Genomic DNA, 27,001 nt, shown 5'->3' with positions numbered 1-27,001 from the left:
CTGTTTATGGATGTTGATGTGAGGGCATGCTGATCACGGTGGGGTCTATACATGGGTCATGTGTGGGTTGGGGGACCTTTTTGACTGATTGAAGAGAATGCTTGGGGTTATAGGTAGTGTAATGATTGTTTGGGGGTGGGTTCTGGGACTTGTTACTGGGGATATTTGATGAGGAAGTTGTATTAGTGAGAATGTTGGGCACAGGATTCTGGGGAGATGGTTGGAGTAGGTTATGATTGTCTACATAATAGTACTTTGAGGAAACCTAAGTTCTTTTGGGTTTTTTCCAAACAATGCCGTCTTGAATGTGTGTATGTTGTCTTTTGTTGTTTGTGTCGGGTGGGGTGGGGGATAGATACTAGTATTGCTCCACTCTGTGAGATGGACTTGATGATTGTCATAGGGGTTTTGCAAAGGTCATGGCGACTTAGCCTCTCAGGAGGGTGCAGGAATGGGAGGTTTGTGGATGATTGATGATTGGCCCTCTTATGGATAGTGCTTGGGCTGCAGAGACCTACATGGTTTGGGTTGATAGTTTATGAGTTTGTGTGACGATATGGAGTGTTTTAGTGAGTTATGACGGGGTCTGTTTCGTTGTGTACTTGGAATGTGAAAGGGTTGAATTGTGTGCGGAAGATGAAGAAGATGCTAGCCAAACTTTGGAGGGAGAAAATTGATGTGGCGGTTTTACAAGAAACACATTTAGTTGATGGGACTGGTGTTTCCCTGACCAACTCGAGGTATACAAAGGTTTTCCTGAATTGCTACTCCTCTAACTCCCGGGGTGTTGGGATCCAGTTAAAGAGAGGCTTGGCTGCATGTGTGGAGAAAGTGAGTATGGATGGCGAGGGGCGTATCATACTTATTGATCTTAAGTATGAGGACATGCTGATCACAGTGGGGTCATGTATAAGGGCCATTTGTGGGAGGAGGAGCCTTTTTTGACTCACTGAAGGGAATGCTTGGAGATATGGGAGGTGAAGTGATTGTCTTGGGTGGAGATTTTAATTGTGTAACTGACCCCAAGATGGATAGGTTCTCAAAATGCAAATTTACTGGACAGAAATCGAGTAAGGAGTTTCAAGAGTTCTTAGCTGTATATGATTTGGTGGATACTTGGAGACATTTTCATTGGAGGGATAGGGAGTTCTCTTTTTATTCACCGGTACATAATTCATATTCTAGGCTTGACTATATATTAATGTCAGATAGGCTGATTGAGAATGTAAAGGAGGTGTGTATGGGAGAACGACACATTTCGGATCACTCAATGGTAGTTGTCAAGTTGATGTTACTTACAAAGAGGCAGAGACCTAGCCGATGGAGGTTGAAACCTGTTGTGTTGAGTAATCAAGATGCTGCTCCCGCATTACTGAATTTTATACCTAGTTTCTTTGAAGTGAATGAGGGTACGGCGGACAGCAGGGTGGTGTGGGATGCTTTTAAGGCTTCTATTAGAGGGGAACTGATGAATTGGACTGCGAGGATGCGGAAAAGGGGTGAAGCCAGATTGGTGAAGCTTGAGAGGGAACTTGGAGATTTACAACAGAGTTATGCCTTATCAAGATAGGAGAAAGTTAAACTTGAAATTTTGGATGTTAAGGCGTTACTAAAAAATGAGGTGGACTCGCAAGTTGAGATGGGGTTGTATTTTGTGAAGCAAAAGTACTGGGAGCAGGGTGATAAAGCAGGGAAGTTGTTGGCAAATAGATTGAGGAGTTATTCGGAGAGGGTGTATATTCAAATAATTGCTGATGAGTCTGGAAATTTTGAAATCAGGAAGGGAAAAATTGGGGAATGTTTTCGATCCTTCTATGCTAAATTGTATGAGGAGGATATATTACCCACAAATAAGTGATTTTGACAGATTTTTTGGGAAGATTGAACTCCCAGTGCTTTCCGAGTAAGGTAGATGTTTTCTGGAGGCACCGATTACTGTCTCAGAGGTTTTGTCGGTAATTGGGGAAATGAACAAAGGTAAGTCTCCGGGGATGGATTGACGGTAGAATTTTATCAATCGTTTGGTGACGTGTTAGCACCGCGTTTGTGTGCATTGTATAACTGTTTCTTGAAGGAGGGGAGGTGATTCAATGAAGGAGGCAATCATCACGGTGGTCCCGAAACCGGGAAAGGATGTAACTAAGTGTAATAACTATCGGCCAATCTCCTTACTTAATGTGGATGTAAAGATTTTTACGAAAATACTGACGGTGAGACTTAAAAAATATATAGGTGATTTAGTGGCGCGTTCTCAGGCGGGTTTCATGGAGAGAAGGTATGGTTATGATAATATTCGAACGCTGTTAGATATTTTAAGTTTACCGGACTCGGAGGTTAAGGATATTTTGTTGATTTTTTTTTACGCCGAAAAGGCCTTTGATAGGGTGAATTGGGGTTTTCTGAATTATAGACTGTCAAAGTTGGGTTTTGGTCCTTTTTTTATTAGAGCTGTTCAAGCTCTTCAGAATGACATATCGGCAAAGGTGTGGGTGAATGGGGGATTTTCTGCGTCGTTTTCGGTGTGTAGAGGCACTCGCCAAGGTTGCCCCTTGTCGCCGCTGTTATTTAATTTGGTATTAGAGCCCTTGTTAGCGTATATACGTCAAATGAGATGTATCAAGGGGTTTGGAGTGGGAGAGGGGGAAGTAAAGGCTCTGGCTTATGCGGATGATGTGGTGATCATTTTGAATGACCCTATTGTTGGGGGCCAGGTGTTACGGGGGATCTTTGAGGAGGTAAGTAGGTTATCCGGATATCGGACCAATTGGGATAAGTCAGTGATATTCCGGTGAGGGTTTCGCCTAATTGAGAACAGCTGTTGGGATGGGACTGTAGATGGGAATACTCTAGTGTGAAGTATCTAGATGTTTATATTACTCGGGATTTGGGAAAGTTGGTGAGTTATAATGTTGATAAAATCATTGAAGTTATTAGGCGGGATATTATGAGGTGGGGTCGTGTTACTCTGACTCTTTGGGGCAAAGTTAATGCTATTAAAATGATTTTATTGTCGAAGGTACTGTATGTTGTTCAATCTCTGCCTTTACGTTTTACAAAGGGAATATTGGCACGTATTGATAGCTTATTCCAGGATTTTTTGTGGGGGTTTGGAAAGAGAGCCAGAATTCCCAGGTACATTATGGTCAGAAGTGTTAAAGATGGGGGATTTGGGTATCCGATCTTGAGAAATTATTGTAATGGCTTCTTGTTGAAAAAAGTGTCTAGTTACAATGGGGTGGATATGAACCGGGTGCCGTGGTGGGTGCTAATTGAGAAACAGCGGTTTTTGCCTTATGATATTAGATGTTTATTTTCTTTTGGAAAGTTACCTAAGAGGGTACAGTGTTTGAGATTGGTGTTGGCCACTAAAGAGGCGTTGTCATTGTGGATTGTTAGTACTGGTCAGGGACTATATCTTTATGAAGAAGCTTCACTTTGGCATAATCCTGGTTTGATGCTTGATAATAAGGTACCGTCTTGGAAGAGTTGGATTCAGAGAGGAGTTCCAACTATTGGTGATTTGTGGAATGAAGCTGGGGTAGTGCCTTTTGAGAGTTTAACCGAGAAATTTGGTTTGAGGAATAGGGAATTGGGGAGGTATCAGGTTTTGGCGGCTTTACTTTTAGAGCAGAGGCAGATGTTGGAAGCTCCTTTTTTGAAGAAACTGGAGAATTTTGATATTTTGGAGATGGGTTTTTTAAGAGTGTCTACATTTATGCAGTTTATTTTACCGAATAGGCAATGGCTGGATTCGTGGGAAAAATTGAGGTTGTCGTGGACAGAGGAGTTGGGCAGGGAACTGACATTGAAAGAATGGGATAAGATTTGGAGAGTGCCGACGACAGCCAAAGTAGATTTGCAACTACGCTACATACATCAAAGAATAATGGGCAGAATTTATTGGACTCCAGCGCGTATGTGCAAGTTGGGTTTAGCCAATGATGCGTTGTGTTGGGGTTGTGGGAAGGAGCAGGGTACACTTCTACACATGTTCTGGTGTTGTGAAAGGGTGGTGAACTTTTGGAAGGAGGTTCTTGACAGAGTTGACCAGATCTGGAACATGGTCTACCCATGCAACCCCATAGCGGTTATATTTCTGTCATATGGTGGTGGGCGTAGTGTGAGTTGGGTGACATTGTGTGGAGTGCGTAAAGTTTTGTTAGTGGCAGCTAAACAGGTGTTGAAGGTCTGGAAGACACGGAAAAAGCCGACAATGGAAGAGTGGATTTTGGATGTTAGAGCTTTATCACGGCTTGAAAAGACAATGTTTCGTAAACTGGACAAGGCTGACCTTTAAGATGAAATGTGGGAGGGATTTAATGACCTTTATGGTTTGGACTAAGGTAAGTTATGGGGTGGAATATAATGGTTTGATTTCAAATACTATACGTAGGAGGGTGGGGGGATTTGTGTTGTTTATGTGGTTGTTTTATGTAGTCCCGTTTATCTGTTGTTGCTTGTTTAGGTGCATTTGGTTTGGTTTACGGATTCAATTTGCTGATGTTTCATGGTGGGATATAGGGTTATGTGATGAAACTCTGTAGTATTATTTCCCACTATTGTACGTTTTGCAATTCTGTGACTTTGGATGATGCTTCTGTTGTTGGTTGATTAATGTTGGAAATGAGAAATAAAGCGTTCAAAACAAAAAAAAAAACTTCTATTCAAATGAACCAAGCAACCCAGAGTAGTACCGGTTTCCTTTCTGTTTCTTGGCATGCCAAGCTTCTTGTGCCTTTGTACCCGTTAGTCAATGTGTTTTGTGTGAGTGACTGTCTTTATGGAGCGCCCCAATGCTTCTGGGCCTTCGGCGCCTTATAAACATATAAATAAAGAAACTGTCCGTGAAAATGTAGTAGACCCTTGCATGTTATTAAGGGTATTCAAATGAGGTTGTTTTCCTGTGAAGTGGTACAGTACCACCTCAAAGGCATGCAGCGGCACCATCTTGGGATGATATTCTGAAATAGTTTTTCATGGGCAGTGTGCGTTTGTTTTAAATCTGAATCGTGTGTATTCAGAATCAGGATTTGGGCACCATCAAGAACCAGAAGGACTCGGACGAGTGGGAGTCATGTTCAAGGATTTTATTAAAAGTGATCAAACGCCTAACTTGCCCTATTTCTATGAGTGAAGTTCCATATCTAGCAAAGTCAAAACTAAGGATGGATGTTAAAGTCCAAAACAAAGTTCTTGAGTCCGAATCCCAACCACTAACTGACCCCAACACTTGGGTACAAGAGCTTCAACGTGGATTCTGTCCAAACCAGTTCAAGCGTGGTTGGTTGCAATCATCAAAGGTTCCTCTTTTATAAGCAGGATATTCTTCTCCTTGCTACAAAATTAAAGGTTGCAGTCTCTTCATTGTGATAAAGATAACACGTGTGTTGACACAATAATAAACAATTCCAATCCTCCAGGATTACTTTGAACTTTCAAATGTCTCTGTCCTTTCCTGGACACAAGTTATTTGTATAGGGCTCTGATCCACCCTGGCGATTCAAAGTTTATAGTTGCTTTGGCTCCCTTCGCCTTGATTCAAAGTATTATTGTTTCTTTTTATCCTCTTTTCATAGCATTTGTACACTCTGGTTTCTTAGGCTCCCAGAACCTAGATAGCATTCAAGCCATTATTCACAGCATTGATACTTTTTCCAAGATCCCTTTTTATAGGGTTTTTCCAGTCTCGGGTTGTGCAGATCCCTGTAACCTTGATAGCTTTTCCATCGATTTCTCCCAATGTTCTTGTTATTCTCACTCCCATTTTATTGGTTATTTGTATACTCATGTTCTTTAGGCGCTCCAAACCTAGATAGCTTCTCCAGCTATTGTTCAATGTTATTGTTATTCTCAATCTGTTTTTTATAGCGTGTTTGCGCATTCAGGTTTTTCCTGCTCCTGTAATCTTGATAGCTTTCCCAGCTTGTATTCACAAAATTAGTACCTTGTGGGCTATCCGTCGTGTTCTTCAGGATTGGCTACTTGTCTCGGTAGCTATGGTCCAACATGTGCAAAGCAGAGCTCATGGATCCAGGCTCCTTCTTATAGTCTGGTCTTGGCATCCGTTACTGGCCCTCTAGGCCACTACTGCTCTTTCATGGTCACGCCACCAGACTGGACCGGTGTCTCTCTGTTCTTGCTCCTGTTTTGATCCTAGACTTCTCAGTCGATTCGAATGCCAACCCGCATATGTTCGGTTAGCATTCTCTACATGCTCCTTGCTTCCACTGGCTCCGCAACCCAACGTAGCTCCGCCCCTCCAGGACGTAAATATAGTGGAGGTTTGCCTCCACGTAGCAACACTTCTGCCTCAGTAGGAGTTTCCTTCCGTTGTACAATACGCCTTCTTATATGCTTCACAGGGGCAACTTGAACATTGGGGAGAAAGGTCGAATACCCTGGATTTGTCACAGAACACACTATGTTTTTACATTATTGGAGGATATAATACTTTTCAGGTAGTTTAAGGGATTTTCTTCGGTAACATGTCAATGGTAGGTCATCTCTTTCTTCCAAGATGTGTGTGGTGATCCATTGACTTTCTTTTTGTAGGGGCACTTTTGAAGCGTCTCACCAGCTGTTGCAGTGTTAGAATGGATTTCTAAACTCTTGCCTGGTGGACAGATGTTTAGGAGGCCACCCTTGTTAGATGAACAGGGAACACTTCTGAGAAGATATTTAGACCAATTAATCGTAGTTTGGAGAGCAGCCAAGGCTAAATCTCAGGAGGAGTGAACGTGATCAGGGGTCTCCAATCAGCACACACAGTGCAACACCAAGAATTACAATTCAGATGGTATTATATGACAATATACTATTTATTATAGGCCCAATAACAACACAAACGAATACTGAAATGCAATAGTAAAACACCATACAAGCAACACACTATGTAACATATATACACTCACTGGAGTCAGTGCGAGAAAGTTAGTAACTCCACCAATACCGGCAAAGGAAAATGGTGAATATTTTTTACAGCACTAACAGTTTTCATAGATGGCAACCCTAACTTTATAAGTCCAGCCCTAAGATGAATGGAGCCTTGTGCTCAATGTTCAATGTGCATGTAAAAGTGCTCGGTCATGCGTAAAGTTCACAAATTGCTTCTAAGGGAGGAGGAAAAAGTTAGGGGAAGAATTCTGAAGGGGTGAAATGGGTTCCAAGAGTCACAAGAGGATCTGCTACGATGAACAAAGCTGTTCCCTACATTAAGAAGAGAGTACTACGGAAGCCAAAGAGAAGGGCAAAATAAACTTCAATGCGTAAATGCATTTGGGTGAACAAATGGCCACCTGTAAGTGACTTCACTACTCGCCGCCCTTAATTACCTGCCCTCGGGTCGGCTTCCAGATGCACAGGTGCTGCGGGTGCAGATACAAGTCTGGTTTGTGACAGGAGCTGTAACTCTTGGTTCGGATGAAGAAAACACTGATGCAGCAGGTCACAGGTATTGCGCGGTATAACAGACTCCTATCTCGCGAACCAAAGGTGCTGGGATGATGGACTAAATTCGCCAGAAGCATGCCTTGTTGGATAAGCTGGAATTCTTCAAAGACTCGGGTTGAAACTCAAAATGGTGATGCTCCTGCGCGGTAACCAAGGATTAAGCTGGACATTCCACTGGATGGCACAGGAACACTTCCGAGCAAGCTCACTTGCAGGGTTACCAGGAGACATCGAATGATTGCTTGCACCATTCCAAGGGTTTGAAGCACCTTCAAAGGTCTTCTGAGATCAAGCGCAAAGCTGGGCTCCACCGGGATAACAATGGGATTCAGGTGCCAGCCCTCTTCAGTGCATCTCAGAATCGTCCTTTGTTCTGCTTGCTCTTCAGGAAACTTGGTTCCGTCTGTATGTCTGTTCTGACCTGTTGCTGATCTGCTGCAATGAATGCAGGACCCATCCTCATATACACAGTCAGGCGAGTGTTGGCACCCAGCCCAGCAATGGGGACATCTGCTCCATGCATGCACACCAGCAGTGGTTCAATCAGGGAGCATTGGGCTTCTTGTGCTCTCGTGCACACCAGACAATCTGGCACCAGTAGTGTGGATTGGGACCAGATAGTCTCAGCCCACTTCTTTGGTACCTACTATATGTGACCTGCAGGGACCCGCAAAAGAAGCAACTTGTGCGGGCAACTACATGCCCAAATAAGGAAATTCCAGCCCTGGAAGGGAAAGAGGAAGGCCAAGGAACAAAATGGCCAAACGAACAGACAAAAGTCCTCATGGCACGGCCATGTTGGACACTATCCACAGTCATGAGCCAAAAGCGTTAAACGTGGTATGGCTCTATAAAACATTACACAAATACAAGAAACAGCAACTGCTGCCACCAAAGCACACTGTACAATCACCAAAAATTCCTTTGAGGCTATCTACGGTCATAAAACACACAGACCCCATTGCGCTGTACTGAAAGGTACTTTGCGCTATGATAAAAGGTCACCAACATGTTGCAACAAAGTCGAAAGACTATGAGAAAAAAGTTCTCTCAGTACTGACAGTCTGAAGGACGTGTCATTTTCTCCATAACAATGAGCAAACTACAGTGGAGTGCAGCTGAAGTCTGTGCTCCACTGTAAAATGTCAGGTTAGGATACAGAAACCAACGCAAAAGGTTTGGGGGTCCATGGACTATGGAGGAAACGTTGCTTCTAGAGAAATCTTTTCTAACACACAGGGAGAGCTGTGTGATAAAAAGACAGCAGGCAGCAAGTCATGGGTGGTGCTTCATCTAAAATAATGACACATTCGCCACTGTGAGGTCTCAGAATCTTTATTTCTTATGTTGTTCATGCAAACCAGCTTTCCCACAATGGGGATGAAGGTGGGATGCCAGTGAATGAAGAGCAAGCAGACCATCACTAAGGAGTAGCGAATCCAGGCTCTTACGGAGAGAAAAAGAGAAATAAGAACCAGCAAGGCCCAATGGGTGACACCACTGTCGCATTCCTAGGCAAAACAACAATCATATGGCACTAATTGAATGCCAATTTCAGAGTGTACTTGGAGGGAGACATTACTGCGAGACAGATGCTGCCCTGCACAGGAGCTGCCACACATTTCAAAACTTAGCTCTGAAGACACAACTTCAGGCGAATCACAAGCTGTTGGTGCATAAACCAGCCCACAACATGCAGGAAACCAGACACCCAGTTTTGACCAGATTGCACCAAAAATGCAGAATTATAATTTCTTCCCAGAGCTTGTTATTGGGTGGCAAATCAGAGAAGCTGTTGCCTATCCTGTATGCCACTCACAGCAGACACTATCAGCACAAATCTTGGTGAAATGCGTTGTGGCAAGCATCACAGACATGCATGGTCATACAAATATAAGTATCATACGATCAGAAAAGGAAGAATACACACTAGCAGGCACTGCACTGGGCTAGTTAAAAGAGTACATGGGCAAAGTATATCAGAAGCTGCCGCGAAGCCTGCAACATAAGTGGAAAAGAACTGGGTGCAAACGTCAACCTCGTCCTACAGGTTAACGAACTAGCACTGCATGCAGAATCCATCCTAGACGAGACTCATTCACATGTCACACGAGTTTATTTTTAACAAGGACTTGGTTATCAAAGAAAGGGGCTGCACTAGGATTGCTGATGGCCATGAATGGGCTGTGAAGTGGAAATAAGGTAGACTACTGCAGTGAAAGTGACAAAAAGCCCATCACTAGCTCTGCCCCCCTCGTGAATGTGGAAGGGGAATCAAAGGTCTGAAAAAACATGGGGGTTGACCTCAACGGCCTCATGGACCACATGCCAAAATTTCAATGCTTTGCAACCATATTAGCGGACTATGCCTCGTAGTGAGCAGAAGTGACGTTCTTGAGAACATTACTACCAAGACTGGAATAGATTTTTTCCAAGATGTTTCACACAGAAAAAAGGGCCCCAGAAAAGGAAAGCTTGCCAAAGGTACACACATTGGCTGAGGCAGCATAGGTCCCAAATGGGACATAATGAAGCGGAGCTAATGCTCAATATTATAATGAAGAAACAAATAGGCAAGGTTCGGTCGGTAGTCAACCGCCTAGAGTCGGCTCAAGCGGCAATGCAAACTAATGCATTCTCAGAAGGCTATGAGTAAGCCATTTCCAGAAACTGTATGCTGATGGTACTTACAATAATGGTAACTCTTTTTACCAGAAAGATTCTGGATTGTCCCTTGAATTCGAGGAGGAGGATGTGTATAATGCTATCGTGAAAGCGAGTAATTCTAATGCAATCGGTCCCAACGGCCCACGAATGCTGTGCTAAAAAAATGCAAGCCTGAAGTTTGGCTGGCAGTCTTATTCAATCTATTATCTGCAATCATTGCTACATGAGAAACTCCTAAATTGTGGAAATATTCTTATGTGGTGCCAATCTTTAAAAAGAGAAGAAGGGAAGAACCCAGTAAATACAGACCTATAACCTTATTGAATGTAGACAGTAACATTGTTGGTACTCTAATCTTGCATGAGTTAGAAAGGTTATAGCTCAAAACTGGGCACTTGAATACATTCCAATCAGCTTTTAGGAAATTGGCAGGTACTACCTTGAATGGTTTGGCTTTACACCATCTCCAACTGAAAGCGAGTAGGCCAGCCTCACCAGATGTTTTTCTTTGCTCTGTGGACTTTATGTCCACTTTTGATTCAATTAAATGTGGAAAATGGTGACTTAAGCTCGCCAACTGGGGCATCCCAGCGTGCCTTCTAAATATCTTACTATATTTGCATTCGAATATTTCAACAAAAGTCATATTGCATCAGATGGCATCGCTCTCAAAGGATTACGACAACTTGGGGCCTGCGCCTGGGCTGCATTTTAGTTCCTTGTTTATTTGGTATATTTATTTCTGACCTCAGTGACTGCCTGGAATCTTGTGGTCTTGCATCTCCAAATATCGGTTCACAGCATGTCAAGTGGTTGGCCTATGCCGATGATGTTTTGCTGCTTGATTCCGGGGACTGACTGGAGGTACGCAAGTGTATGCATCCACCAATGACCTGACGATTAACCAAAGTAAAACAAAGGCCATGAGACTAGCTTGCTCGCTCACTGAAGCCTGCTAAATTTAAGTGGACCCTTAACTCTACTTTTTTGTAAGACAGCTCTATTTATCGGGGTATCCACATATTTTGGGGCACTTAGAGCATACTTGCACTCCGGAGGTGAATTATTGAAACCCAAGATGCGAAAGATCCTGATTAAAATTTGGCGGCTTTCCACTTGAACCCATAAGGAAATTATATATCGCGAACTCAATACCTAAAATCATTTATGGCCTAGAAACAATAGTTTGGTGAGAAATAGAGGTACTAAAGGACGGTCTTTAAAGAAATGTTCTTCGGGTACCGAATAGTGAAACTAGGGCTGTAATTCCATATGAGTTGGGTTTCATTTCATTAAAAGTGAGACTTATTTGGTGTACCGTGACTCTTTTTGGTAAAGGTTTAAGCCCTCCCATCGGCACACAGTGTTTTGACTTACAGGCTGTCTTAACTATGCAAAGTAATGGGTCCATGAATCTTTGGCGCAAGAAATATAGTGAAATGTTGAAGATCTTACAGTATGTGCATGAAATGCTGGTATCGAACCTTATAAGTTATGGGCATGCGATTGGACCTCCGAGCGAATTGGTGGAGAAACTCAGCTTATATCAGGAGTTCTTACTAGAACATAGGCAGGGGGCTACCTTCTGGCTTATTTAAAAAGATTCCCAAATACGCATTGGAGATACCAGTTCCTTCATGTGAGGCTGAACTTCGTCCTTACACGAGACATTTTACAAATTAGGAATAGCGAGGTGTGTCCCCTTGCTACGTGTAGATTCTGTAATAATGATGCTTCAATCGAATCATGAATTATAACCAAAAAAGTGATGGGGGGGGGGAGGTTCTGGATGAATCTGAACCACTGGCACTGCTCTGGTCAACCTTCCACAACACAATTTGTAGCCTGTCTGCACCATTGCAAAAGGGGTGCAGCCATATGCAAATCAGTCCGGTACTGCCACCAATAAGAATCATGAAAACACATTCTTTGCCGTTGCTCTGAACTGTGGGCTCAGAGCCAATAGTTTTTACAAACAGCTCTGAAAGACTATCGGCTGGAGAAGTTCTATGGGCTAGGAGTCTATTGGGCGCCTCCACCTCAATAATAATTGGTGCATTGAAAAAGCTAAATGAGTGTGGCCTACCCAACTTATTATATTGGCTTGGGTAGGGTGGATGAAATTACGAAATAACAGCTCATTTTAGTAATAATTAAAGAATATTAACTAGCACCTTATTTTCTTTCTTCCTAAATGGGCAAGTTGTAGGTATAGCTTTGCAAATAGCAAAAGTGTATTTTAAGCTTGGTCTTATTTTGATGCATTGATAAATTGTTGTTCTGATGTATTCGTTGTAATGTATTTTTACTAAATGGTTTTATATTATGTAATTGTTCTTAGAAACTGTGTTATAATAATGAATTTTGATAAATGTGGTGACATTTTGTGAAATGTTATTGTTTGATCTAAATCACAATAAAACAAAACAAAAAAAGGCCCCCTTCTCACTTGGTGATGGATAATGGAGCCAGCTCTTATCTATGGAAATGTAGAATTTACTAAAGCTGCATATTAGAGGAGCGCTAAATCACCCCCAAGGAAATGGTCAGGTGCAAAGGTTGAACAGATTAATGAAAGCGACAATTCAGATAGTGAATGAGGAGGGGTTGCACTGTGCAAAAGCTGTTCATGAATCTGCAGCTGCACAGTAACGCAAAACTCGCTCACATGTAGGTCCCTGTTGTATAATGCCACAACAGCCCCTCCCCTAAAAGGAAGGTCCCACTCCTAAAAAGGAAAAGAGTTGCTAAACGTCAAATTGGAACATAAAGAAAATACCACATCTAAGTAAAACGCGCATAAATAACTTGAAATAGTAGGTCAGAACATCATAAGAACTGATGGAAAGGTTGGAACATCAAAAGGTTATGCTATATCAAAGGCATTAAGTACAAGTCAAAGAGACCCAGAGGGGCAGATCATGATGAGCTAGTTCCAGGGTTGTCCAACTCCAGGGCTCAAGGGCCAGAAACATGTCAGATGTTCAGGATATCCCTCATTAATATTCATTAGATAAATGTGCATACATGGATTCTAAATGTGGGCAAATGTTTTCTCGGGAATACTAATGAGGGATATCCTGAAACCGCGCCAGGCTTCCGATGCTCGAGGCCCGGAGTTGGACAACTCTGAGCTTGACTGTGGAATGGTGTGTGCACTGCAAAGTCAATCAGGACAGGTCTTGAACCATATTAGGAACTGCCATATGTTTGGCTCTCTGGAATGGTGAATCTTCCGGGGACTGCATGATTTCTGACAGCTCTGCTGCCTTTCACAAGCTAAAATTCCCAGAGATCCTTGCACAGCGTCATAATTACTTGCACCCACTGAGTCGCAGATGCAGCTATGTGCTCAACAGCATTTGTTCTGGGGTACTTCCTAGTTGTTGATGCTCATCAACCCTGTTTGGATTGTTTCTTTATCTTTTTGACAGGACTCGTTCTGGATTGCATTGGACTCCAGTTTGTTCTTGACCTGCTTGGTGTTCCCTCTCTTACGCCGCAGATTCCTCTTCATGCTAGCTCTCCTCTTCCTGATTGAAGCCAGTGGCTTGTGTACTTTGGACTGCATTGGCTTTTGGCAATTTGAACACAGTGAACTTGGTTTCTTTCTGTTGCTTGCATTTGAACTGGATTACTCTTACTGCCTCACGGCTCTGGTATTGTGCGCCGGGTCTTCTCTGGAGGGCCAGTTCCCTTCTTATCTTCCTTCCTTTGTCACCATCCCCATACCATTGGATAGGCTAGGGTTCCCTTCCTTCCCCTTTAACTCTTCACCTGGATCCGGTACAGGTAGAGTGGGTGTAAAGGGACATTTGATGTAGTTATTGCTTGAGAGTTTGTCTGGACTTTAAACATTGTTTTTTTCTATTGCAGCATGCGGTTGGATACAGCCTTCTCTACTTTTTTACCCACCTTTTTCCTCCGGACAGTATGGAGAAACGTCTGTGAGGGATATCATATCTAGGCAATGGGGAAGCCCGACTCATTTTACAGTTCTGAAAATAGGATTGGAACGGGAGGTTGGACGGAGGAAGGGCATTGTGTGATTTCGTGGTTCTATGTGATATTTCTGCATTTTTTTTATTTCGGGTTTTACAGAAAAATATTTTTTGTAGTTTATTTTTTCTTGTTATCATGACATTGAAGTTTTAAGATTTCTTCAACTTTTTTAGCTCTCTGCTAGATCTATTGAATATTAAAGACTATCCGTTTATCAGCGGCTCCATGATGCAGAATGAGTGCATCATGGTGAAGACTGTTAAATTAGCAGGCATTTTGTATGAGCAAGTAGGGCAATTTACGTTTCAAGAGCTTGTTTTGTTTCCATGCTCCATGACACAATGCTGCGTTATCTACTTTTATGATGCATTACAATGTGTTCTTCGTTTTATGATGATCATCGTTATAATTACTAAGATCTAGGGCTGGCACTGTTTGTCTGGTTAGAGACAGTAGCCACGATACTTTGGGAGCCAATGCTCCCAGCCCACGATGGTGACTATTACATCAAGCATTGGCAAAGCCAATAATCCGGACTTTGTAAATGTAAAGGGTCCCATTTCTTTTGTAAAACCTGCACATGATCAAAACGCCTTACCATCTAAATTTACAAAACGAGATGTATTGGATTTGCCCATGATGGTTCCTCTTTTTTGTTTGGCGCCATACACACACAGTGGTGTTTTGTGGTGGAATTTTCAGGTCCTAGGGCATGCGGGATAGGCGGTCAAAGTTTGGACAGAGGCCCTATAATTATGAGCTAAGCCCCTCAGTATTAGCCCAGAACTTTGGCTGTATCAAGAGCGGTGGAAACAGCATCCCTATTATTCTCCTTTGTATAGTTATTCCAGGTATGCCTTGCCTTGAAAACAATGAAGTATCCTCCGCGCATAACTATGAAATGTTGGTCCATTAGGAGACAATTCATAGGAAGTGCATATTTAGTGGTACTACAGATATTAATCAATTTAGTGCAACTACACTTCAAATCACACTAAGACAAAATCACACACAGTTCCTACAGTTGAGCGATAGAAGTTTTAGAAGTTTTAGAATTAGGAAATTCAAATGTGTTGAATCTGTAGTTGAACTGAAATGAAGATGGAATAACCTACGCAGATGGACAAAAGAAACCCTCTGCACCTCAGGGGGAGGTAGAGTAAAGCACATTTGCACTTGAACATATTGGCAACACAAATAATGCCAATGTAACAACAGCTTATCTTGTGAGTACTTATTTTTTCATTTTATGCAATTTGTTTAATACTTCAGTATTCTCAAAATTAAAAAGAAAAAAGTAGTACATCCTGAGTTTTAATTTGCTGCACCATGCCCAGGTGAATAGCTCAGCTAGTTAAACGCTCATCTGAGACACGGGCCAGTCAGCATTTCACAAGTTTGAATCCTGGCAGGGGCGAATCAGCCATTCATTTTTCAAAGGTCGATGAAAAGGGTATACCGTCCTTTGATCGCGGGACTTTTCATTGCGGGGTTTTTTACTGCAAATTTATTTTTGTTTTTTTTTGAGGGGGGGGTTAAAAAATTAAAAAAATGTGTGTAAGGTAATAAAAAAAAAATAAAGTGAACAGGGGGTTCGGACGGTTAACCCCCCTCCCAAAAAAAAAAAAAAATTGATGGGTTTTTTACAAAAAAAAATTTGCGGTAAAAAACCCCACGATGAAAAGTCCCGTGATTAAATAAAGTAGAACCGATGAAAAGAACCCCATTAGAATGGGTAATAGCACATATTGGAGTGTTTAGAACCAGTCCAAATACGGAATTAAGCATATATTGAAATATAGATAATTATTCTGTTTTCATATAGTTAGCAGTCATGCAGAATTCTTAATCAGTGATATTCCCAGGGCATGGGAGGACTTAGCTTGAGTCAATCCGCTAGTTGGGTACCTTCCTCCCGAGAGCACCATCGCTGAACATGGCTGAAGGGGGCATGTGAAAAGGCACGGGGGATACCAGGGAGTTTGCTCCCAAGCTGAAGATATGCACAGAGTTCAGCAGCAAAGAATAACCTGCTCTTGTTCCCTTATGCCACTCCATTACCTCCTGTATCCTATCTGAAAAGGGACTGGAGCGGTCAAAAGCTATCACAGGTTCCTCCTATCTTACAAGACAGATAACCATCCAATGAGAACTTTGCATAGCGGACCTAAACCTGACCCATGCGGCACGAGGAAGCACAACTATCTTATGACAGTGTCCCAGTAGTTCAGAAGCCTAAGCAGAGTTCGACACAATGTCATGTAGAGGAGAGGAGGGAAATACCAGGGACCTACCTACACGAATGGAACGAGGGCGCAACTATGAAGTATTCAGAAATAACAAAGGCCACAGCAGAAATCAGAAGTAGCGTTTTGGATATGATAAATCCTGGGAAGCCCAACTATAAGTTCCATTGGAGTCAGGACCAAAAGCTGACCCAATGCAGAGCGTGGGAGTATACGGGCCCAAGACAGTCTCAAACCCTACAAACATAATCCAAAAGGGGAAAACACAGACAGCCCAAATTTCAAGCCAGATGGCCAATAGAAATTAAATTCCAGAGGGATTCAAGGAGAAGTCCGGAAAAACAGGAAAATCATATGTGAAACAGGCCAGGAGAGACAGACTAGGAAAATTGCTACTCAATCATCATACAGGTTAACTCTCGCATTGAGAAGCACAGTCGCATACATGCCAACCCTCCCAATTTATGCGGAAGACTCCCAACGTTTCAGTAAAAAATATTGCTATTTTTCACAGTCTCCCGCCCAAAATAATTGTAGCCCCAAAACATTCCTATGGGAAAATTTACGTCTCTCAATTTCTCTGAAGAAATCTCCCTCCTAGGTGCTTTGGAATGATATATGCAGCCATGGTTCTCTTCTAGCATCAAACGGTGAAGATCGCAGGGATCCATACTGTGCAGGTTGGAATTGGCTGAGTATCACAAGCGTTCTGACATCATTACGCTCTTTGCGATTTGAATTTGACCTGGCTGGAGCTAAAGTCCTGGGTCAGCAGCGTTGTCCGTGTCGACATGACAACCTGCCATCCACCCCTGCCCCGCACTTTGTATGGGCAGGTTCTGACAGATAGTCTGTCCAGATTGCAATTAAACTGTTACAGAGATGTGCCTACATTTAGAAACAGAAATTACTGAACCATAATGTTTTTCTATGGATTCTTCTCCCACAGATTCCTCATCATGATGGATATCTATCATGATGAGGAATCTGCGAGAGAAAAGCAAGCCATTAAAATCAAATACAATTAAGTTTGATGTAGCTAGCTTCTCATTATGTATGTAAGCTTTTTTTGTATTTTGATTCAGATAGTTAAACTGTTCCTGGATATTATGATGTGTTGGCAGTGCGAGGAATCATTTTCTGAAACATTAATCTGTGCTCTTATCAGAATTGTGCGTAGTTTGCAGACGTCATGTTTGACTCATTTTGTGGTGGTATATCTGTTTGCATCCTTACAATAGGAACGTGAGAGGAACGTGATACTACCTTTCATCTCCTGGGTGTATCCCCCATGTATTGCATTCTGTATCTTCCCAGCTAAGCGTATGCTTTATAAATCCAATAAATACATATTTATTTAGAAAAACCTTCATTGGTCTTGTAACTTGATCATGTCTTCTGTGACAAAGTGACCTAGCGGTCACTGCCAATAGAAAAACTGGAGTTACATCACCAGATCCTTGAAGTCAACAGTACCAGGAAAGATTTGTAAGAACATATCCCAAGTTTTCCCAGGCCACACTGAAGGACCAAACAAACAAGGACCACATTTCTCAGAATTCCTCTCTCTTGCAGATAGAAAACTTGGACCTGATCAGGGAAACAACTATGGATCCAAGTTACAGAAAACTATGGAAAAAATATTCACCCACACTGCCATCGCAACCCTGAAGTAAACAGTTCTGGGAGGGCTGTACCTCTCTCCCATTAAACACACACGGTGATGAATAGAAGCACCACACTTTCCACTGAAACATCCAGGTACACACTATAGGAAGGACTTGAGGACCGAGAAACCTTTGTTGCCTGACAGCTGCAACCCTGGGAACAAGCGTTTCCTGTGTCAAATATCCCGATAGTAATAAATTGGAAGCACACCCAATATAAGAAGGTGGTCAGAAAAAGAAATTCACTGAAACAGACCTGCTCAGTACAGAGGACCACAAAAGCAGATTCCAGGAAAGGGAATTCCTGCAGCCAGAGGGGGGGGGGGGGGCAAGACAACAGCATCCTCCCAGCAGCCCCCAACTGCACACAGAAAAGACAACCAAGATTGTGACTCGCCTAATAAAAGAGATCTATCCCCAAATCAGGACTACAAAGAATACTTTCCACTGAGTGTTCTCCAACAGTACACCTGACCAGTCCAGCCACTCAGAGAGAAGCTCTTAAATCCAAGCCCCGTATACCAGCCAACGTCCAGGACAGCAGTGAAAGGGATCTTGGAATGCAGAGTTGGCGTGTTGTAATATTAGAGAAATGGATTACTGATTGATAGTGAGGCAATCACTGTGGAATGAAGGGAAATGACCATCAGATGAGAGAGGAGGAAGCCAGGATTTAAGCTTGGAGATTAGATGTCAAGGTAGAGAGAAAGCAAAAACCTGGAGGGTGGAGAACGGTGGTGAAAAAGAGAAAACCCAGCCAGGACGATGATGGAACAAAATAGAAATCCCAGAGTTTGGAGGAAGGTGGAAGGGAAGAATACCAAATATTTGGAGAAGAGGGTGAGTGGGTCAGCTTACCTCCGGAGGAGAAGGTGGTGATCGGGGCAGCTAATTCCTAGAGAGGAAGTATAGAATCTGTGGCCAGTGACTAGGCAGCCAAAGTAAAGGCAGAGGCTTTGGCTAAGGAGAAGGTGGAGAAAGTAAAGTCCAAAGCTGATGCCCAAGAAAGGACAGAGAGAGAAAAAGGTAGAAGCCTTAACCAAAGAGAAAGTGGAGAGAGACAAAAGGCCAAAGCTCTGGCCTGGGAAAAGGCACAGAGCGAAAAAGAAGAAGCCAAGGAGGATGTGGCCCTGGCCAAGTCAAACGTAGAGAAAGAGTATGTGGATGCCCTGGCCAAGGGAAAATGAAAGAGGGAACCCTGGTCCCTAATAATCAAAGTTAAGTGTGAGGAGTGGCCTGGTCTCTAATTTAGGGGGAAACCAAGCCAGAAGGATGACCGGGGTACTAACCATTAAGAGGCCATTTCATAATGCAGGGATCTCACAAACACAGAGAAAAAAATTACCCCAACAGAGCAAATAAACCACCTCACAGTAGCATTGTGTGTACATGGAATGTGTAATGGGTTGCCACACTTATTTTATTTTTGCTACAAAAATTATTTTTAACTCACAGTTGCACAAATGTTCGTTTGAGGGATTACACATTTTTGATGTGCACAGTTTGTTTTGCCGATTTTTAATAGAAAAGCCAAGATATCACAGTTTTCTTTTTAATTGTATATAACTACTGCTTAAATGTTATTCGGCATAGAGGAAACCCTGTTGCATCCTCTTTGTTGTAATGTATCTGATTTGTCAAACAGTGGTAAAATCCAACCATTGCTGGAAGGCCTGGAAGGCCTGGTAGAGATGCATACCACTGTGATAATATGGGGATTGCAGGCTAAATTTGCTGGTGGCCTGCTCCATGTAAATTCAACCTGCACGGGCACTATAATAGAAAATAGCACTACTACAGCATCAGCGATATGGGAAACACCCCCTCACAATGGGAACAGCTAAAAGCTGCTGTTACTCCGGGGGTATTCGCTGGGGTTACTGCAGCGGCTCCTTGCAATTTTAAGGGGGTAGGGCAGAGGTGTTTTTGATATCGCCTTAAATCTTGACATTTTTAATGTTTAGTGGCACTTTTCCGACTCTAAAATGCATCCTTTTGTGGATATATATTAAAGATATTTTAGATAAGTGATCACTTTTAGCACTGGAAAAAAAGGTGTTTTTTTCTATAGCGACACTTCATATATTTTAGGTCTTGATTTATAGCATGCACGTACACACAAACACAATTTTCGACCTCCCATAATTTCAGAGATCACAACACATTCGGAAACCCACGCAAGGCCTACCCCAGTCTCTGCTGCGCCTCTGTTGTACCCTGTGTCCCAGTAAAGCCCCTCTAGCAGAGCGGTGAAACTCCAGTCCCACCATTCATCAACTGTTTCAATCTCGGTGAACAGAGTCCTTGGATTCCTGCAAGACAAAGGTACATCAATGAGGTAATATCTTAAAAAGACACTAAAGATGCGTTTTTCACATTCTACAAAACCTCTATGGACATTGAAAAGCCCCAGCTAGAGTTAAAGTGCTTAACAGCTTGATGCAGCAAAGCAGTTCTTTTAAACCACACATGATGGCTCTCTACTCAACTAGTTAATAGCTTAATTGACAATCCCAAATTCTAACCTAAATACACAAGCAAGCGTGCAGCAGTGGGTTTTTTTTTATGCTTGGACACACTGTGAAATGATTACTCATAAATGGCAGGGAGTAACCGCCAAGGAAATTAACGGTGTCCTGGCTCACTCAAAAAAATAGGCCCTTTTGTCCTCCCCAAACATTCCAACCCACCCTTTTCTCTCTTCAGAGTTTGGGGATACATTTATAACCTGTCACAGCACATCCGCAGCCAAAGCGCCAACCTCAAGACAAATGCTGTCCATGTTTGTAGACATTTTACTTCTAGGCCGAGTGTTGTACCAGATGAAATGATCACCACGACTAGTGTGCATTATGCAGTCAGACAGGGTTTAGCTTAAATCACTGTCACAGACATGTGCAAAATATAATATCTGTGGTCATTCATCTGCTCCCAAAATGCTCCATGATTTCATGCAAAGTGCCCGGGTGCTATTAGTTAGAATGTATATCTATTGCCTGTGCTCAAATTGTTTTTGATATATTTTTGCTTGATTTTTTAAATCACAGCATGGAGGGGGTGTGGGGGGGGGAGACCCCCACTCCAATTCTCCACCCACCACTCCACCCCAACCAATATTGCCTGACCCCAATCCACCATCTACTTTTTAATAGTAAAATGTGACCAAACAAAACCTGGCAAAAACAATTCTAGCAGCTTTTGGCACTGTATCATATTTCTTTTTTTTTTTTAATCACAAGCACATAACCTCGAAGTCGATTGACTTCACGGGTAAAGCCCCAGAGAGCATGGAGGTGCCAGTCAATTTGTTATCGTGGAATGTGGCAGGCCTGTGCAGGTCATTGGAGATTCCCAGAGGGTGGGAATTCATAAGAAGGCACCAAATAGTTTTATTACAGGAAACATAGGCGGTGAGTTCGGTCTTGTTCCAGGGCTATAGATCCTTTTCTGTGCTAGCAACCAAGGGGCCAAAAGGTAGGCCAAGTGGTGGGTTGGCGATATGGCTGGATTCCACCCTGGGGGGAAATTGATGGACTTAAAGCTCCTGATAATCCAGATGAAAGGTGGTGAGCTATTGATGATATCTAATACATAAAACAGACAATCGGGCCCGCAGAGCATGGCAACGATCAATAAGTTATATGACATAGACAATGCACGACTGGGAAAAGGTAGAAATGGCTTTGTAATAGTTGCGGGCGACCTACACATGCAAGTGGATCCATTGAAAGATCTTGTGGATCAGGATATGGCCTGGGGAATCCCGGTGGTGAAAGCCACAATCCCGAAGAAAATACAGAGCTCGTCCATTTAAGTGGCAATAACTTTTTATAATCTGAACTTGAGAGCTTGCAATGGCCAATTCCTTAAGGACTGGCTGGCCAGGAAATCATTCGTAGGCCCAACTGGTTCTTCATTGATAGACTATATTTTTGTTTCACGTGACCAATGGGATAATGTTGACGACTTTAAAATTGGTGATAGACCGAGAGTGACGATTATCGCCTCTCTGCCGTCATTCGAAATCAGCCAAGAATTGGGAGTTGGGCTGTGCAATGTAACATCTTAGCATACTGTGATATCAGGTTATGCACGGAAACATGTAAAATGGATGAGGGTAATTGAACGAGGGCTGAAACCCATAATATATCAGTCGTCATGAGTGAATTAATATCAATTTGTGGGACAGAGAGCTCCGCACCATCTGTGTTGATCGAATTTGACAAAATAAAGCTCAACCTTATCCCATTTGTCACGCATCCTCGCTGTTATCACAGGAAGGTTCACTAGAAACTCAAAATTGTACGATAGAGTATGACTGTGCAGAAGGACTTTGTAAAAAGAAGGGGATGTTGTAGGGGGATGCATGGTATCACAAGTATGACACTGACAGTGGATACAATTTGTAAAACCTTTATTGATGATGTTGGGGCTGGAGAAACTCTTACTTTGCCCTATAACTAAGATGGGAGGAGTCTCGACCATCAAACGATAAACAAAACAGTCCTAGTGGAGTTGGTCAAATCAAAATGGCCTATGCTAACCAAATCTAATGCCTGCTCCATCTCTTGCACAAAAAGTGTAAAAGGATACACTCACTCATGTCTTCCTCCAGGTTCTCTGTGACGGATGCTGCGCATCCAGGACCACATCAGCTGGGCAGCACCAGCCAATTTGAACTTCACAGTCCTCCTCTTTCACTGACAGGTCCCCGCCTCTCAGTTTATGATGTCCTGATCGGGTGTCTCTTAGCATTTGCATAAATCCTTCTTCTCTTTCACTTGTTCATTCATTCATTATGGCTTGAATGATCTTCATCCCAGTTTCTCTTATACATCTTAAAGGATTACTTGGTTTTGAAAATAACAAACTTGGACTTGTTCTTCATGTCTTCCTTCACAAGATCTTGAACAAGAGGGTATGATGATTTTGGGTTTAGGGAGGGCCTCAGTGGAATGGGAGTCCTTGTACCCCAAGGGGGAGTCTCTCCCAGTGAGGTCCTGCTTGCCTCTAACCCTTGGGAGGGTTTTGCGTAGCAGACTCTCCTCAGTAGCCTCACAAGGAAAGGCTCCCCCTTGGGGAGAAGTGACAGAATCCCTTCAATTTGTCACAGTGCGCACCGATTTACAGCTACAAGTGCTGCGTTTATGCCATGACAATCCCAGTGACAGTCATGGTGGTGTGAACCCTACCAAGAACCTGCTAGAAAGATGGTTCTGGTGGAAGTCCCTAGGTAGGGATGTCACTGTGTATGTACTGTCTTGTACTATTTGTGCTTGTTGTAAGGTACCATGTCATCCTCCCTGCGATAAACTGCAACCGTTACCTGTTCCTCAGGCACCATGGACTGTTGTGTCCACTAACTATTGTGAATTTCCCACCCTCAAACGGTTATACCACCATAATGGTAACTGTGGCCTACTAGACTAAAATGCCTCATTTCTCTGCATTATCTAAATTGCCATCGAAACGTGACAATGGATAGGATCTTTGCGAGGGATGTCTTTCGATTACATGGAATATCTGACAAGATTGTATCAGATTGAGGGACACAGTATACCTCCCATTTTTGGAATCCCCTCTGTCGTCTGCTTTGAATTGTGAGAGCTGGATCATCAAGATACCATCCTCACACAAATGGACAGAGCGAGTTAATCAGTCACTCAAACAATAGCTGGGCTGTTTCACATCTGCCACTTATGACAACTGGCATGATATGTAACCCCTTGCCAATTGTTATAACAAATCAATTCACAGTAGCATTAAGATGAGCCCTTTCTACAGTACCTACGGGCTCAATCCCAAGTCATTTCCTCTGAAGAGTCCCAAAGATGAATCAGTACTAGCAGTAAAGGAACATCTACGCATCTCACAATATGGAGCACATTCAAAGGGCAAGAAAAGAGAATTCCAATCGACACCCTTCAGACGGTCCACTGTATCTGATTGGAGATTTGGTATGGATCTCTACAAAATACTTGACAAAACATGTGGTCCCTACTAAGTTGAGTCCAAGATGCTTGGGACCATTCCCTGTGTAAAAAAGGATCAGTGCAGTGGTTTTCAGAATACGTGTACCCTTCTCAGAGACGGATGCATCCTGTTTCCCACGCTTCGCTTCTGAACCTTTTGGGGACTGTAAAGGCACTAGGGCACACACACCTCCAGCCCAGAACCTGAGAAAAGGACACCTGGTGTATGAAGACAAGAATATTTGTGTATCAAGGTTTTCAAATAGGTCAACATTATTTCTTTATTGGCTGAAATGTGTGCAATCCTTGTGATAGGACCTGGCAACCTGCGCTACATGTCAACACTCCTCGACTTGTGGGTATACTGTCATGAATCAGTTCTCCTTGCTGCATCGCTGGAACCTCTGCACTCGCTGCAGCACCCTTTCCAAGATGGCCGCTCGCTAGGTCAATCCCAAGATGACAGCTCACTGGTTCATTGACACCGATCCCAAGATGGCGGCTGCACTGCCGGTTGCAGTGTACGCTGTCCTGTGTTTGCTGTAAGGTATTTCTTTGCGGAGAGCCAAAGGGGTGATGCACCTTATTGCGTAAGTGAGCCTGTGTGCCCCCTTGGACTGCTGTAACTCCTTTCTTCGTTATGCCTCATTCCTTGCCCCCTTTTGGTGCCTGTGTTCTCCCTGCTGTCCCATCCTGTTTGTTAATTTTTTATTCCTGAAGACTTCCCCTACTTTTCCTTCATTAGTTATGTCTGGATTCCCTTGGACTTCTCATTTGCTTGCCCGTTCTTCTGGAAGACTGTAGGACTTTTAAGTCTTTGGAAGAATCCTTCCCGCTGACGTTTTCCCTCTCCGGAGGAGTTTTTCTTTTCCCACTACCTTGGCCCTTTTCTTTGGGGTACACCACGCTGGTTGTTTCTGTGAAACCCACAGGGTGGCTTCCCCAGAAGGCAGCCCCTGTTTTGCTAAAAAGACGTGCTGCAAGAACCCGGTAAGACCGGCTCTTGACAACCATGTACCACAGATGGTGGATTCTGTAGTTTTCTGAAGCATTTGAGAGCATGTGTTTGTCCCAGACTGAGCCGCACTGCTGGTTTTCTTACGGTAAGGCGTTTTCTTGCTTGCTCTACCTTGCTTGTTGGATTGCGTTTTGCAGACGGTGTGGCGTTTCAGGAAAAAGAATCTCTTTATTGACTGGTCTAATTGTGTAATACAAATAAGCATAATTGACTACGCATGCACTTGTTTGTATTCACATTATTTAGAGTTTGTTAGGAAACAAGCACATGTTCACGAACATATGTTGTTATTATTCTAATTAAATGTGTTTATAAATATATCACATATATAGCTGCTGGTCCTGGCTAGAGCCAAGCTGTGGTTACTGCCTGCCAGTGTGTGCACTACTTTCAATATTACAAAAATTGCCAAAGTCACAGGATTTCTTTCCTTCTTTGTCACATTTGATGTAGTAATCACTACCTAACACCATGTGCCATTTTCCTCTGCCATCTTCCCTTAAGGTTGCGTACTACACCAACTGCAATTAACAAATGTACTAATTCCTTTAAAAAAAAGAATGAAGAATTCTGTCGGGTCAACGTCATCTCTTGACGTCCTCAGGAGCTGCTGAACCCCACCTTCCCTCCAAGGCGATTCACGCTCAACTTGGTTTTAAACAGCTAAGGCCAGAACACCCCCATGGGAAAGGGGAAGTGGATAAAATAAACTGTTCATATTCCCGGCTTTGGCTCCAGAGGATATCTGCATGAGGGCGAGAAAGAATTACAGGTTAAGTTATACATAACCAAATTAACTAATCCACTCTTGGCGTTCCTTAGATTTTACTCTCTTTACCTGAATTCCTTGTGCTACTGCCTGGATGGATCTTTGCAAAGTTTTCTTGGTTGAAGGAAGGTCCTTACACTAGTCTTCAGTAAGACCCTTGTCTCCATCACTGAAGGAAGACTAAATGAAGTATAACGTTGAACCAAAGTCTCTCTTCTAGCTTTCAGTACTGTAGCTCCTGACACTTCCGTATAAACACTGCCAATAGTTATTCAGTGGTTCTTGCTTACTGGGCTTTTTCCTGAATTGTCTTTAGTTCAGTTCACTTTTGCTTCCTGAAATGTAACCCCAAGGACACTGCATCAATACTGACATAACTTGTTCCAATCGTTCCTGCTTATTGGTTTGTTAAAAATGCCAATAACTTATCCTTTCAACAAAAACAGTTCACAAAATGTATCGCGTAAACCGCACATCAAAAGAAAATAAAAGTTAACAAAATAATAGTTAGCTGCTGCACACGTGCAGTATCGAGGTTGCCCATCAGAGGGACTGCTAACCCTAAAGCTCACTGTGCAAGCCGCGCTACTGGTCTCCGAGGAGTCCTTGGAAACAAACCTGCCTTCAGCTTCTGATATTGTCACAGAGCAAGCGGCGCTAGAAATGTCTCCAGTCGCAAAAACAGATTGCTTCTGTGAGCGCTTTTAACCCCCTCGCTGCTGACTTTGTATATGACTGAAGTTCTTCACACGTGCTCTCACTGAAAGGCACAGCATTTAACATTACTTGCTGCGTTAAATAACAAGCGCGCTGCCCGAGTCTTGATGTCAAATTAAATGATCTCTTTACAGGCAACTGCCACAGCTTAACAGTTCCAATAGTTTTTAGAAATATTTACAGTTCACCTCACAAACGATTAGTGTTTTTTGCTGAAAATTGTTCAAGAACTTAGCTGCCAAAAGTAGCTGCTGCTTTTTTCCTGCACTGGCTTCCTTCCTGCTTCAGCTCCTCTGCCTGATTCCTCCTGACCTTTCACATAGCCAAAACCTTGATGATCGGATTCTTGGGCATAGCCTTGTGGAACAAACATAAACATGACCTGCCTCTTAGGCAAGAATAATGAAAGGCAGTTTCGAATGTTGGATACACAGCCTGTATTCATACTGGAACCAATCACTGCACAGAGTCACTTCCTCCATTTTGGCCGAAAC

At 42.9% G+C, this 27,001-nt stretch overlaps 1 protein-coding gene across 1 annotated transcript in view; it reads right to left on the bottom strand.

Annotated features, from left to right (window-relative positions):
* The window catches only part of PKD1L1 (polycystin 1 like 1, transient receptor potential channel interacting), a 2,330,280-nt gene that overhangs the window by 522,501 nt on the left and 1,780,778 nt on the right, over nucleotides 1-27,001 (bottom strand). The window contains exon 44 of the mRNA XM_069613333.1: nucleotides 20,220-20,343. Within this exon, the coding sequence (XP_069469434.1) occupies nucleotides 20,220-20,343 (124 nt within the window). The remainder of the gene's footprint in view (nucleotides 1-20,219; nucleotides 20,344-27,001) is intronic.

Source organism: Ambystoma mexicanum, chromosome 5p (assembly GCF_040938575.1).
Source record: "Ambystoma mexicanum isolate Mex_15411 chromosome 5p, UKY_AmexF1_1, whole genome shotgun sequence".
Classification (NCBI taxonomy): domain Eukaryota; kingdom Metazoa; phylum Chordata; class Amphibia; order Caudata; family Ambystomatidae; genus Ambystoma; species Ambystoma mexicanum.
This window is presented reverse-complemented; position numbering and strand designations above follow the sequence as displayed.